Below are 15,188 nucleotides of genomic sequence, written 5' to 3'. Positions count from 1 at the left end.
GATAGTGGAACTGGCCTGTATTATTGAAAGAGTTCACCAAATTGCAGCTACCAAAAATGGATTGGTGAAAAAGTTGTCCTTCGAAATTTTTATTTTTCATTATATTTTTAGATTTTTACCAACGATAACTCGACGTTGTCTAATCGTCGATCGGAGTTGTAATGATTTCACAAATATTTATTTAATAAATTTAGAATATATATTGATTAAATAATAAATTTATAGTGATGACTACTATGCATAAAATTTTCATTAAATATTCAAGAAGAGTCTATAATTAATTAATTATTAATAATTAATTAAGTAACTAAATAATAATTGTTTAATTTCATATGTCTATTTCATATGTCTATATATATAGCATTATCAAAAGTTGATTATGCATGATATTTTCAAGAATAAAAAATATCATAAAAGAATTTTAAATAATGAAAATATAGAATTATGATAAGTTTAGAATCTTAAAGGATTGAAATATTTTATTTATATATATTTTAACAAGGAGTTTGTTGGGATTGGGGAAGATTTTAGAGGGGTGAATGAGCTCTTTCAAATTTTGCTTTTTAAAACTAAAATTCTTCTCAAACTTGTTAGAAATATTAAATCAGGTCACTAAGATTAAAAGCTTCATTGGCAACGTCTCGTAGTCGACGATCATAAGCAGTGATAAATTTTGTTTCTTCCATTCTCGTATTTTCAAATTTTGCGGTTAACATCCTTAGCTTGGTTCTTTCCACACTTTCGGATCCTTCACAGTGTGTTTGAAAGATATGTCATACATCCTTTCTAGAGACAAAGTTGGTAATTAGACTAAAAATGTTTATGTCCACAAAAGTGAATATGACATTGATTGCCTTTGAATAGAAGTTAAAAATCTGGATTTCATTATAGTCAGGATATATTTAAGACGATTAGCTTTCCAAATTTCTTTATATTTATTGATACTATAAATAAAACATATTAAATTTAAAAAAGGAAGTACATACACAAAAGATTGGCAAGATACAAGTATCAGACGCGAGGGGCAGTTGGCTCCTCATTAGAATAGTGTTGCCGCCTGTTGAGATATACCCCAGAAACTTGATGAAGCATTGGATTCACGGGAACTGGAAATTTGTGGCCAGAACTGACCGTGGTTCGTTCATTTATGGAACCTACTTCTTTGCAGACCCGATCTAAAATCGTCAAGAAGTCTCTGACAACCATGAAGATTCTTAACGGATGAGCTTCTTCCTTAGCTGAGTTGCCATGGAAGTATTCGGTTATTTCCTTCACTAAAGAAAGGGCAACGCTTTCTCGGGCTTGAATCTTGATAATCTCTTCTTCTGCCCTTTTTATGAAGCTATTCATGGAGACGGAAAACTTATGGGATGTTGCTTCATTTAATTTGACTACCTCTAGAATGTTCCAAATTCCTTTTGAAAGTTTAGAGACTTCACTGCCAAGCACTTCTGCGTCCATTGCAGCAGCTTTCTTCACATTTGAGAGCTCCGAACTTAGCCTCGAAACAACCTGGAGGCCAAACTTCCTATATTTGGTATCATCAACTATGGAGTTCTCACGAGGGCTTGCACTAGAGAGATGAGCCCCTTCACTTTTGATAATCTCCTGGACGACAAAATGTAGAAGTGTCGTTTTCCCATCAGTTCCCTTAACATCAACAAGCTTGAGGAGTGTGTCGAGTTTGAAGGCATGTGCATCTCCACGATCTGTTCCCACGTTCATGCGGTTCCCAGTCTTCAATACTGCTTCGAGAAGCTTGAGGAACATTTTGTTGCTCCTCAATTCTTCACAAGCTGCCTATAAGATCAAACATTTTTTAGTACGAGTGCGATAAAATTTAACCATTTACATGGCACTAAAGGGTGCAGGGCCGAAATATGAATTGGCGTAGCATTTTAAGTCAAACTTAACCAGACAATGCAACTTTCTCAAGATTCAATAATACAAGACTGTTCTGCAGCACATATGATGCCCCAACTTTGTTTTAGAGCTTCTAAAATAGAGCATCTCTTCTACCCCAACTTATAATTCATGTTTTTTGTCTCTAAGTTGTCAAAAATCCAGTAGTGATCTTAAATTTGATATGATACGCAATTACCTCTAAAGTTTCAAATGACCTTTTAAGGTACTCATTCTCCATATCGAATTTGGATGCGTAAAGCAATGATTCCACTCTCCGGAAGGCATAAGGTATATCAAGAACTGTCTTCAAAAATTTCTCAGCGGCACCAAGCTTTATCGGAGAATCATCTTGGTATTCTTTTAACTTTCGCTCCTCTTCCTTGGTTGGAGCCATCTTCATTAAAGTTTCGAGAAGCTCGGAACTAAGACTGTCTGCATTACCTGTTCAAAGGCCAAATGGATGATATCATATGCTTTAGGGATAACAGATGAGTTAACCAGCATCTTGCATATATATTCGAATTATAACAAGGAACATTCCATTCCCTATCATCATAAACACACAGAAATGTACGAGAAGCTTAAAGAATTAATACCTTCAGAAAGACCTTCGCAAACTTCTTCTACGGTGACATTGAGTGCCCTGAACAGAATTGCAATGTTCTGCGACTTCTTGGGATCAAGCACTCTATTACCATTGTCTTGCCCAGGGGAAGGGAGGACTTGCCACCTAGTTATTTCGTTTCGATTCGGCTTTGGAGTATTCACAACAAACAAAGTTTCTATCATCTCCTCATTTAATCTACATGAAATTTAACAACAGAAGGGTGGCTTCTTAAATCTTAATTGAGCCAAAATAAAGAAAGGAAACTATATGTGTCGCAATAAAAAGAATTATAAATAATACTTGAAAGAGCTGGATTGGATATGATCCCACACCATTTCTCGATCAGAGCTAGCTCTTACTTTATCCCAATGCAATGTCTTCAATCTTGGTTTTGGAGGGGTCTCCTCATTTTGATCTACGGCTTCATTCGAGTGTTCGTTTTCCTTATATATAGATTCTTTGTTCTCATTCTTCAGCACAGTTTTTGAACCATTTGAAGGTAACTCAATTGGAGAAATCAACCTAAGCTTTTCAACTGCTGTGTGTTTTGCAGACGGTGTCTGTTTTCTGGGAGTTTCCCATAATTTACTGTGCGTTGGTGGAGGAATTGGTGGAGGTCGTGGAGGTGGAGTCGGGCACTGCGGTACAGAGCTGTTAATTTTCACCGGAGGTTTCGTTTCCTGATCGGAGACATTTGAAATCCTCGACACGGATTCTTTGCTTCTTCCAGAATTTGTCTCCGACGATGAAGAACGCGTACGTGATAGTGATGGTGGTGGTGATGCTCGGGCTGATTCTGAAAATGCCGAATCTCGATCCTGAGGCGGCAATAACTGAATTTGCCGATGCAACAACACATCGGTAGGAATCTCAATCAATTCCGGTGACTTGGGGATCGAATTTGTTGAGCTAAAACTATTCGCCGGCGAAACACTCAACGTAATTGAACACAATGGTGATCCTGAGACAGAAGAAGTGCACGTAGATGGAGAAATTGAATCAGACCTGTTAAGATTCTCAACTTCAATTGCGGCGAAAGCCTTTCCAGACGATGAACCAGAGCCTGATAAAGTCTCCCTTCCGTTTAACCATCCTTTCGGAGAGTAAAACTCTTCATCTTCGCCATCTTTACTCGAAGCTATGTCAACATTATAACTATTCAGGAAACCATTCTGCGCCATTAAAGGCGGTAAGGGACGGAGGTCCGGCGAGTCAATTTTCCGGGAATTAGAATCTATAACATGGATCGAGTTGCTTCCGTTTAAAGAAATACCACCGTCTACAGTTTGAGTACTGACCATAGTTCCTAAATACAAGAACTCTGAGCTGGTTTGTGATGGCCGCTGAAGCTTTGGAATGTGGTTGTGGTTCGGCGTGTGACTGCTCGTGGGCCTAGTGATGTTAGAGTGGCCGAATGATGATCTTTGGGCTCCATCGCGCTTGCGGAAACGGAGGAAGAGAGCAAGAAACACGATGGCCACAGCGGCGGCAACGGCTGCGACAGCGGCGGCGATGAGCTTAGAGGATGCGGTTTTTGGCTTGGAGGAGTTTGGAACAGAGAGTGAGGAAATATTAGCAGGGAATGAAGCGTAGGAGGCAGCGGAAGGGGGTGGCGGAGATGAGAGATAAGACGGGAAGAAGGGAGAGTCTTTGGGGTACGTGGAAAAAGGATAATTTGGGGAAGTAAGGGGTGGGATCGGGGGGGAGTCTTGTGGGATAAGCGGTTGGTGCAGAAAGCGGCGATAGTGGGCGGTGGCGGCGACTGCACAGTGTAGTAGGAGCGGGAGGAGGTGGAGTTTGGGGGTGGCAACGATGGACGTAGGCATGCTGGTATTTTCAGTGTCTTTCGCATTAACTTCACTCTTTATCTCTAATAAGTTAGTTGTATATGAAATAAAACAAACCTGGTGAATACGCTGTTGTAGGTGACATGCCGAGATTCCAAAGTGACTCCAATTTTAGCTTCATTCATATGCAATAAATTATAATTAATTGGGTAATCAAGGGGTCCATATAAAGAGTGAAAATAATGGATTTTGCGTCCTACGTTGTATCAACTTTTTTTTTTGGCTCCATATTAAGTTTATAATAATGATTTAAATTATTTGCATCATAACCTCATGTGAAATATAAAAAAATAACTTATTTCATTTCTGAAAATTAAATAAACATTTTAGTCCTTGACTTTTTTTTATAAAAATTGAACGAATTACTCTTGTTAACACGCTTTTTTTAAATATGCACTTATATTGTAGCTAAAAGCCAAATTTTAAACAAAATTATATCGAATGTATAAAAATACCATTTTTATTTATTTATAATATTTCCCACATCCACAAAATATATCAATCAAAATATAAATTTTTCATGTCCACACAGTAAGGTTGAACAAGAAGATTGCATGGTTTCTTTTAATGGAAAATTTCAACTCAATGTTAGGTTTCACGTTTGTTTTTTAGCTACGGCAAGGATGTGTGTTTAAAAATTCAAATTAATAAGGGTATATTGTGCAATTTTTAGAAATGGTCGAGGGGTGAGACACCTATTTAATTTTCATGATGGCTGATTATGAATTTTCGATATTTCGCAAAGATTGTGGTACAAATAATTCTAATAATTTATATTAAAAAAATATTGGGAGATGTTAGTACGTATTTATTTTCTTCGTTTTTTTAGGTTTTTACTAATAGTGTTTTTACAAATAATGCCATGTAATTGTAAATAACCATATGGAACTCCGAACTACACCTAATAGAGTTATATATTTTGCGTAGAGTTTTTTTCATCAAACCTCCCAGTAAAATATAATAAATTTACACTTACCACATTAAAATTAATTAAGCATATTAGACCTTAATATTTTATAAAAGTTGAACGAATACCCCACCCCTTGCACCAGCTATAAATTTAGTGAGTTGAAATATTTTGATGATTTCTCATAGACTAGTTATCAAAATGACGAGCGAGAAAAATGGTCAAAATTGGAAGCATCCAATTCGTATAGATAACGTTTGAACTAGTCTAGCCGATATGAGATATTACTTGTAGCAAATTGAGTTTTCTTTCTAACTGTTTTACCAGCTAGTCATTTTGATATTTGGTTTATAAGATACCAGCAAAATTCTTCAGTTCTCCGGATTTCCAGCTAGTGCAGAGGGTGATTGTGCAACTTTTACAAAATTTTAAAGTTTAAAATGCCTATTTATTTCACAGAAGATATGTTGGTCCTATGTGTGGCAACTTGAGATAATATTATGAAAAAAAAATTGGACACAAAAATTTATGTGAAAAACTCCTAAAAATTATTAGGATAAAAACCACGGGCAAGATGAAAAAAAATTTCATAATAATATTTTATTTTTCACAACCACTGTAATGCCCGGAAATTTAATCCTAATAATCTGTAATTATTGAAATATAATTTGATATGATTATGAGAGGATTAATCGGGACACGAATAAGAATACGTGTGAAAATGTATGTGCGAGGACAGTAGCATCGGCGCACATGCGCGATAGAACGCGCGCACATGCGCCAAGCAGACAGGAGGCCTCGCGCATATGCGCGGCGTGTATCCGCGCATATGCGCGACACAACCCGAGAGTTGTGAAGGATTCCTCGCGCATATGCGCGGAAGGTTGGCGCGCATATGCGCGAGCTGCTGAGATTATCAGCGCGGAGACCCGAAGGTCTCGCGCATATGCGCCGAAGAAGTCGCGCATATGCGCGAGACGTGTTGCATGGAGAATCGGACATTTGCTTTACATGCGAGAATGCTATATATATATATATTTATATAGAATGATGTGTGCATTTTATTTTATTTTTTTAAAAATTTTAAAACAGCTGTGCAGGCGCCGATGGGGATGCAACTAAACAACTTTTAGCGACGGTTTTTAATAATCCGTCGCTACTAACGACGGGTTTTGAAATTCCGTCGCTAATAACGACGGTTTTAAATAACCGTCGCTAAATGTATAAATTTTTTAAAAAAATCGGACAGATATAAAAACAATTTTACGAGGAAATGGGCGTCCTTTCCTTCCCCAAAATTTCTTGCGCCCAAATTTCGTCACAGAAACCCAACTTCGCAAGTATTTGTTCCAACCCTGTCTCTGCTCCTACAATTTATTCATTTCTGGTGCATTTAAATCTTTTAGTGTTTTGGCATACAGGTTCTTTATTGTTTGTGAAGTGTCAGTTTGCATTTTTAATTAATTGCACTAGGAAATGGTGTTGATGATCTAGCTATTTATGTATCTGGAGAAGATGTATGTTTTTTTTTAAATAGTGTTGATGATCTAGCTTTTTATGTATCTGGAGAAGATGTATGTTTTTTTTAAATATATTTTATACTTGATGTCGTTTCTCATATGATTTTATTGTTATCGTCGCTAATCCACCGTGCTCGGTTAATCCCCAGACATTCCTCGCCAGCACCTTACCGCCCGCAAAGATTTTTGAGCACCACCCCACATCTGCCTAGCGCCACTGTAGATGAAATGGATGAATATAGTGGAGATGAACAATCGTACATCCCCCAAGTCGGTGATGATCAGAAACCCCAGATTGGTATGAGATTCGATTCGTTAGAGGATGCTTTCTCATTCTACAACCAATATGCCCGAGAATCCGGTTTTAGCGCGAGAATGAGTAATAGCAAGAAAAGTAAGAAAACGAACGAAATTATATGGAAGAAATTTGTATACTTTAAAGAAGGGCATACAGATGATATTCGATGGAGCAAACAGACAAAAAATGATCAACCAAGAAAAGAAAGAGCCCGTGGTGAGACTAGAACCGGATGTTTGTCCAAGATTTCAGTTGTCAAGGAACAAACAGGTCCAGGTTGGGTTGTCAGTACCTTCATTGAAAGTCATAATCATCCATTATCGACTCCGTCGAAGGTGCATTTGTTACGCTCGCATCGTGGTATTTCTGCATCAAAAAAAATGTTGAGTCAACAATTTGCAGAAGCCAATGTGCCAACTTGTCAACAAATGAGATTATTTGAGATAGAGTCTGGAGGGCCTGAAAATGTAGGTTTCATAGAAAGAGATATGAGAAACTACGAGCAAAGTGTTAGGGATGAGCATAAGAGTATTGATGCAGAAACATTGGTCGATTTCTTCGAATCTGAGAAAGCGAAGAATTCATTGTTATTTTTTGTTTATGAGACTGACTCGGACAACAGATTTACCAGGTGTTTTTGGACTGATCATGTGTCAAGAAGGGCATACACTGCTTTTGGTGACGTAGTTGTGTTTGATACTACATACAACACCAACAAATATGGGATGATTTTCGCACCATTTGTTGGAGTTAATCATCATCATCAGACCATTCTTTTTGGTTGTGGATTGTTGAGTGACGAAAAAACAGATTCTTTTGTTTGGTTGCTTAATAAATTCCTAGAAGCCATGTGTCAAGGTGCCCCAAACTTGATTATCACTGACCAAGATCCTGCTCTGACGAAAGCCATATCACAAGTTTTTCCTCAAACAACACACCGATATTGTTTGTGGCATATACTGAACAAATTCTCTGAGAAATTAAACCCAGTGACTTTCCGTGATCACTACGAAAGCATAAGGAAAGCCATTCTACATTCCTCCACAGATGATGAATTTGAGAGTTCCTGGGAAGCTGCTATGTATAATGCTAACTTGGAACAACATGATTGGCTGTCGTTGATGTTTGAGTTGCGACATAAATGGGTACCAGCATATTTTAATCATTTATTTTCTGCGGGTATGTCAAGTAGCCAGCGACCCGAAAGTTCACATGCTTTTTTCAAGAGATATATATCTAGCAAGAACTCATTGATGGATTTTATCATTCGTTTCAATAAGGCACTTCGGCACCAAAGACACAATGAGTTAGTTGCAGATCATGTCGATATGAATGAGCGTCCCAAGCTACAGTCCAAATGGCCAATGGAATCTCAGATGGTGACGGTTTACACGAAAAAGAAATGGTTGGAGTTTCAAGAAGAAATGAGTCAGAGTCATGGTTATTACGTGCAAACAGAATCTGTGGAAAATGAGTTTGGGATTTACAAGGTGATGAATTTTCAAGCTTCTTCGTCTTCGAAACCAAGAGTGCTTACACATGTCATACAAGGGGATGATATATTGTGCAGTTGTATGAAATTTCAGTTTGAGGGCATTCCATGCAGGCATATGTTAGCATATTTTCGTATAAACCAAGTCTTTCATTTGCCTGATAAATATATACTGAAACGTTGGACGCAAGCTGCAAAGAATGTAGAATTTTTTCCTACAGATGAGCAAAATGTGGTTGAAGCTCCAGAAAGATGTTTGATGTCAAGACATTTGAGGTTATCCTATAAAGCTTCTGCATTAGTTGATATTGCATCATTGACTGTTGAGGGAACAAATTTCTTGAACGCACAGTTTGATTATATTGGCAACAAAATGAAAGATTTGAATATGACTACAACAGTAAGCGGTGGAAGTCAATGTAGAAGAGCCACAGATAAGGCTATTGGTATCGTTGATCCTCAAAAAATTAGAACAAAGGGATGTGGGAAGAGATTAAAGTCATCAAAGGAGAAGGCAACCACACAGGGAAGAAAATGTCGTGGGTGTGGACGCCGAGGTGTGCAGCATGACAAGCGTAACTGTCCAAATTTGCAAGACGGGTATGTGTTTATCACCAATGTATATTTTATTATTTTTGTATATATGTGGTTAATCATCAAAATTAATATATGGTGGCATACTCAACGTTCTTCAGGTCAAATATTAATAATAAAAACGAAGAAGAAAGCTCAGATGACGAAGATTTTGGATCGATACATGGTAATTTAAATCTCTAAATATATGTTGTTAATCATCAATATTTTTTTTATTAATAACTGTTTTGAATTTTATAGGTTCTAACAACTGGATTTGATAAAGGTTATTATTTTATCAAGTTGAATATGTGCGATGGGGTAACCATTTTATAGTGCTTTATCAAATATTTATGTTGATAGTGTTAATGTAACAAAACACCTGAAATTTGTTCTTGTTCTTGGCAGGATTCATGAGACTTCTAAGAACACGTCAAACCTCTGTCGTGGATTCGAGCTTTGAGGTCTCTGTCACCATGAGAAAGATCCTCTGCTTAATTCAAGAATTTGCATTGTAGAATTTTCAAATTCAATATGATAACCATTCTCTGTCAAGAAATCTTGATGTTTTAATTTTCCTGCTGCCATATTGGTTTAATGTGAATCAGCAGAAGCATTATGAACTAGATGGAGGAGGCTATGTATATACTCTGCCCACAAGCATTGCCTGATTTCATTGTGCTTTGTTTTTAAAATTGGTTTTCCCTTGTGTATATTGAAAAGAGTAAATTGCAATAAAGAGAACGTTTTTGAAATACAATCTCATAAAGCTTGACACAATAAAACAAGAGAATGTCGTAGAAATACAATCTCATAAAGCTTGACACAATAAAGTTTTTGAATTGCAAAACAATCATCTGTCATATAATATCTTCACCAAAACATTACAACGGTTGCAACTACTGTCAATAAATTACAATTATTTATCTAATCATCTTTATTCAATTTTAGTGCTTTCAAATTTTCTTGTATCACCTCCAAGCACTTCAATATTTCATCTAATTTTTCAGTCTGGGATACTTCGCCTCTTGAACTTGAACCTGAACTTGAACTTTCGTTTATTGTATTTTGGGAGGACGTCGACGTAGATTGTTTCACCGATGCGGCATTGTAAGCTTTCTCGGCCTCCTCTCTGGTTCTGAATGATTGGTGGACAGCACCCTTATACCCGATAACATTAGATCTTGATTCTGCCCACGTGTCATAAATGCCAGATTTACGCCCAACAAATACGACGTATGTTTTGCCCTACATTGTAACGCAAATTGTTTCAAAAACGGAGAATGTGAATACAAATAAACTAAACCAAAAATTATATTATTCAATTCTTGACCAAGAATCAAAGTAGACAATGACAATAAAGACTAGTTGGATTTTTTCATGGTCCTCCACCACTGGGGGTTGCTCATTCTGAACAACTAAAAAAATACACAATATGGAACAAGCAAAATTGGGTGCCCAACAGTGGAAAAATGCTCAAGAATCCCTGCATAGTCTCGACAAGAGCAATGTTGCTTCAATGAATGAAATAGTTAGGTTAGTACAAATCCCAATATTCAAGCTTTAAAAGAAATCTCGATTATACAAACTCGATTTTAAGAGAAATCTCGATTTTACTTCTGCTGCAAATTGTTGAAATCACAGAATTACATTCAAACTCATAACAGAAATATGAAACCACAGAATTACATTCAAATTGTTGCCATCCGAACATCAATTACAAACTAACAAACTCATTCCAAATTTCAATAGTTGTATAATGTTTGAAAAAAGAATTCGAAAAAATGCAGAATACCATGGGCTGTCGCGTTCGGCGTTCCCCTTTTCTGGCGTCGGCAAATGGTGGAGCTCTCACGTTCGGCGTTGGCCTCGGATTTCCGGTGGAGTGACCCGAACAGGGTTGGTGAATCGGCCACAAAGATTAAGGCGGCGATGTGTTTGGGTTGGGAAAGGCTTTTTCTGAGAAGGGCTTTTTCTGAGAAGGGGGATACAAGAATATTAATATAAATATCCACAAAAAAGTTAAAAACTAAAATAAAAAAATAAAAAAATCCAGGTTGAAATGCCACATGGGCTGTCGCTCACGGGTTGCTCACCAAAGGGTGAGCAGCGTATCAATTTCGTATATATATATATATATGTAACAAGCTTCGTTTTCCTTCATTATTCCGAGAAAAGAGTCAAGAAAAGTCTCTGTGAGATTATAGAAAATCCTTACGCCTTTTGTGCAAAATCCGTCCGTCTGATTTTAAATCCGACTTCAGTACTGAGTTCCTGTCAACGCAGGCTACAACTGGATGTAAGTTTTATTTCGTTTGACATGTTTTGAAATTATGATGTTGTCAGAATTGAATGGAATTCATATATGATGTTCTTGACATATTAGACATCGTAGAATCGAAGTCAGATTGAGAAACGGACTGATTATGGAATTGTTATGAATTTTTAGGGTATATTGATTTATACCAGACAGATTTGAATTGTGATTGAATTACAGATTGTAATGGATATGAGTTATGATTTGTAATTGATGTCTGTTGATTTGGTATTGACGGGGATACTGAGATTGTACCGTTATGCCGTTGATTTTGAATTAAATCCAAATTGATCAGATTGTTATTGATTTGAAAGGTATATTGACATGAGATTATTGATATTGTCATTGCCAGACAGACTGTGAATTCAGGACTTCGATTGAGCTAGAAACCGAGGAAAGAAAGGTATAAGTCAATGTGTATTGGGACATCGACTCAAGTAGGATGTACTTGAGTTTCCCTAAATCACATACTTATTATTTGTTTATCATTGTGTTTAATGATTTGATTTAAATGCTTGTTCTATGGAGTTATAGGAGCATGCATTAGACGAGTAATCTTGTGACAGAAGTACCTGATAGTGGCAGGTAACCACGGGTACATTGCAGGATGTCACAAGATATGGTGATAGACCATAGTCTATGACGGATGCGTCTGGACACTGGATGTTTGGTTATATCTACTTGGATAGAACTGGAGTCTTTTCTATTACTGTTTGTCGATATAGGAATGCCACATCTGGACACCGGGATCCCTAGGCTAGGATTGAGTCTAGTCTGAATCGTGGAGTCACGAGTATTGTCGACAGATTGATATTGTTTACATTTCTGATTTTGATATGTATTACTGTTATCTGTTTCATGCTTTGTATTGAACATATGACTGCATGTTCTTTGATTTATACTGGGATTTATTCTCACCGGGTTATCCGGCTGTTGTCTTGTTTGTATGTGTACTTGACAACAGGTGGGACAGGTTTAGGGTCCAGGAGATGAGGAGAGATCGTGATTAGAGTGGAGGCTCCGGACTTGGATTAGATATAGGTTCGAACACTTGATAGTAGTTGTTAAACCTTAGTTTGTACTGATTTGTAGATGGTACAGGACTTGTACTTTATAATATACTGAGTTGTATATTAGATTGTTGTCACTACGTTCCGCATTTTAAAAAATTTTTAGACCCTGTTATATAATTGATTAATTAGTCCCAATGACGCTTATGATTTTGATTAGCGTCCGGGTCCCCACAACCACTCACCCTATTTCCAAAGAGAACGCACACTCTCTTAATACAAGAGAACAAACACCTCACAAATATTATAGAACTAAGCACTCAAATGCTATAAGATAAGAGAGAACTCGATGAAGGAATGAAGAAAATGGTCAATTGGTGTATCTATTTATAGGAGAGCTTCGTGGTGTGAAACCGTGTTTATTTTCCTTCTTCGTAATCTCTCATTAGTGCTTCACCTACCATCTGCCCACCACTTGCATCAATAGCCGACATTTCTCCCAATTTGAGATTTGATTGAGAATCAAACACATCTCCACACATTTTTTTCAATCTTGACATTCCTTGCTGTTTAAGTTTTTTCTAGGCCACTTGAGGATCTACATCACTCAAACTTCTCAGTGTTCACTTGCTTGGTCAGAAAATCAGCTATGTTATATTTTGTATGGATCTTCTGCATATCTACACTTCCTTCTTCTACTACTTCTCACAAAATGAAATTTAACTTCAATGTGTTTAGTCTCGGAATGAAAGGCTAGAATCTTCGCGATGTGAAAGACACTCTGAGTGTCACAAAACAAATGAACATTCTCTTGTTTGTGTCCGATCTCCTCCAATAACCTTTTAATCCATATTGCTTCCTTGCAAGCTTGAGTAGTTTGTCATATATTGTGCCTCCTTTGTAGATAACGCCACAACTATTTGCATTTTTGAAACTCAGTTTATTGCTCTCCCTGCATGTGTAAACACACAATCAGTAGTAGATATTCTCTTATCAGGATCACCTACATAATCTGAATCTACATAGCCCCTAAGTGTAAAATCCGATCCTCGATAACATAATGAAACATTTGAGGTACCCTTAATGTATTTAAGGATCCTCTTAACTGTATTCCAATGCTCTCGTCCAGGATTCGCCATATGCCGACTAACTGCTCCCTCTGCTTGAGTAATGTCCGTAATTGTACAAATCATAGTAAATTCAAACTTCCACTAGTGATGCATATGGTACGCGAAACATCTCCATCCTCTCTATTTCACTGCTAGGACACATCTCGGAGATTAACTTGAAGTTAACAGGAATAGGGGTCGAAATTTGCTTACTATCTTGTATGTTGAAGCGTTGCAATACTTTCTTCGAATATTTTTCTGAGAATTGTGCCTTCAATCTTTGGACAAGATCTTTGTTGGGGCCTACTATCAATATGTCATACACATACAACAGCAAAATGATATAATCATCACTAGACCTCTTAAAATACGTACAAACGTCTGTACTTAGTCTGTTGTATCCAAGGAATCAAATATCTTGTACCAACACATCGGCACCTGTTTGGGACCATATTGAGATTGTTCAACCTGCAAACCAAGTTATCTTTGTCTTTTTCCGCAAAACCTTCTAGATGAAGCATAGAGATTTCTTCTTCAAGATCTCCAAGAATAAATGTCATTTTCACATCTATTTGTTCTAGATATAGGTAAACACCGCACACAATGTCAACACTACTCTGACTATTGTAAGCTGAACCACATGAGATAATATCTCATTGAAGTCAATGCCTTCTTTCTGAGCGTACTCTTTTACCACCAAACTTCTACGATACCGCTCCACTTGGTTATTTCCAGCACGCTTGATCTTATAGACCTATCTGTTACCATTGGCTTTCCTTCCTTGTGGTAGTGTAACAAGATCCCAATTTTTATTCTTGTCAATGCTTCCAATTCTTCCTACATTGCAATCATGCATAAGGATACATTCGAGCTTTGAGTAGCCTCGTGGAAACTCAATGGCTCATCATCCTCTGATAATAGATAATATGCAATACTGATTTCATTGACATAATCTGAAAGCCATCATGGTGGTCTTCTGTCTTGATTTGACTACCCACATTAGAAACATCGGACTCAACATGTTCTTGTTCTTCGCGCTCTGGTACTGATTCACAAGAAATTTGACCTTCGTCCATCTTATTTTCCACCTGAAATATAGTAGTTTTTGAATTTAGTGTGCATTTTATCCCTTTACTTTATCTTCCTCGAAGATAACATCCTTGCTGATGACAAGCTTGTGAATAGCAAGATCTCACAAGCCAAACCCTTTACTCCATTAGCATAACCCAAGAAGACAAATTTTATTAAATTTCGAATCCATCTTCGATCTTTCTTGCTCATTATACAAAATGTTCACAAAACTTCCAAATACAAGCAAATGAGAATAATCAGCTGGTTTCCCGGTTCACATCTTCATCAGAGTCTTCAGATCAATCGCCACTGAAGGAGAACGATTGATAATATAACAAAAAGTTTTGACGGCTTCCTCCCAAAATGACTTGTCTAGACCCGCAGTCTTCAACGTAGCTCTTGTTCTGTCCAACAAGGTTCTGTTCATCCGTCATTCCACTCCATTATGTTGAGGTGTGTAAGCCATTGTAAAATGTCTTTTGATGCCCTCATTTTGACAAAAGGCATCAAATTCATCACTGATATATTTTCC

General features: G+C 37.2%; 2 protein-coding genes across 2 annotated transcripts; one reads left to right on the top strand and one right to left on the bottom strand.

Annotated features, from left to right (window-relative positions):
* Window positions 1-886: 886 nt before the first annotated feature.
* Window positions 887-4,375, bottom strand: LOC140820430 (formin-like protein 1). Its single transcript, XM_073180719.1, has 4 exons — window positions 2,813-4,375; window positions 2,502-2,707; window positions 2,102-2,346; window positions 887-1,800 (listed from the first exon to the last, which is right to left on the bottom strand). Exons 1-4 carry the CDS (start codon window positions 4,336-4,338, stop codon window positions 1,012-1,014), a joined length of 2,766 nt encoding a protein of 921 aa, XP_073036820.1. The 5' UTR covers window positions 4,339-4,375; the 3' UTR covers window positions 887-1,011.
* Window positions 4,376-7,062: 2,687 nt separating this feature from the next.
* Window positions 7,063-9,718, top strand: LOC140820428 (protein FAR1-RELATED SEQUENCE 5-like). The gene is made up of 4 exons (XM_073180717.1): window positions 7,063-9,176; window positions 9,272-9,336; window positions 9,411-9,470; window positions 9,558-9,718. Exons 1-3 carry the CDS (start codon window positions 7,087-7,089, stop codon window positions 9,428-9,430), a joined length of 2,175 nt encoding a protein of 724 aa, XP_073036818.1. The 5' UTR covers window positions 7,063-7,086; the 3' UTR covers window positions 9,431-9,470; window positions 9,558-9,718.
* The last annotated feature ends 5,470 nt before the right edge of the window (window positions 9,719-15,188 follow it).

Source organism: Primulina eburnea, unplaced genomic scaffold (assembly GCF_022965805.1).
Source record: "Primulina eburnea isolate SZY01 unplaced genomic scaffold, ASM2296580v1 ctg1038_ERROPOS4800000, whole genome shotgun sequence".
NCBI lineage: Eukaryota > Viridiplantae > Streptophyta > Magnoliopsida > Lamiales > Gesneriaceae > Primulina > Primulina eburnea.
This window is presented reverse-complemented; position numbering and strand designations above follow the sequence as displayed.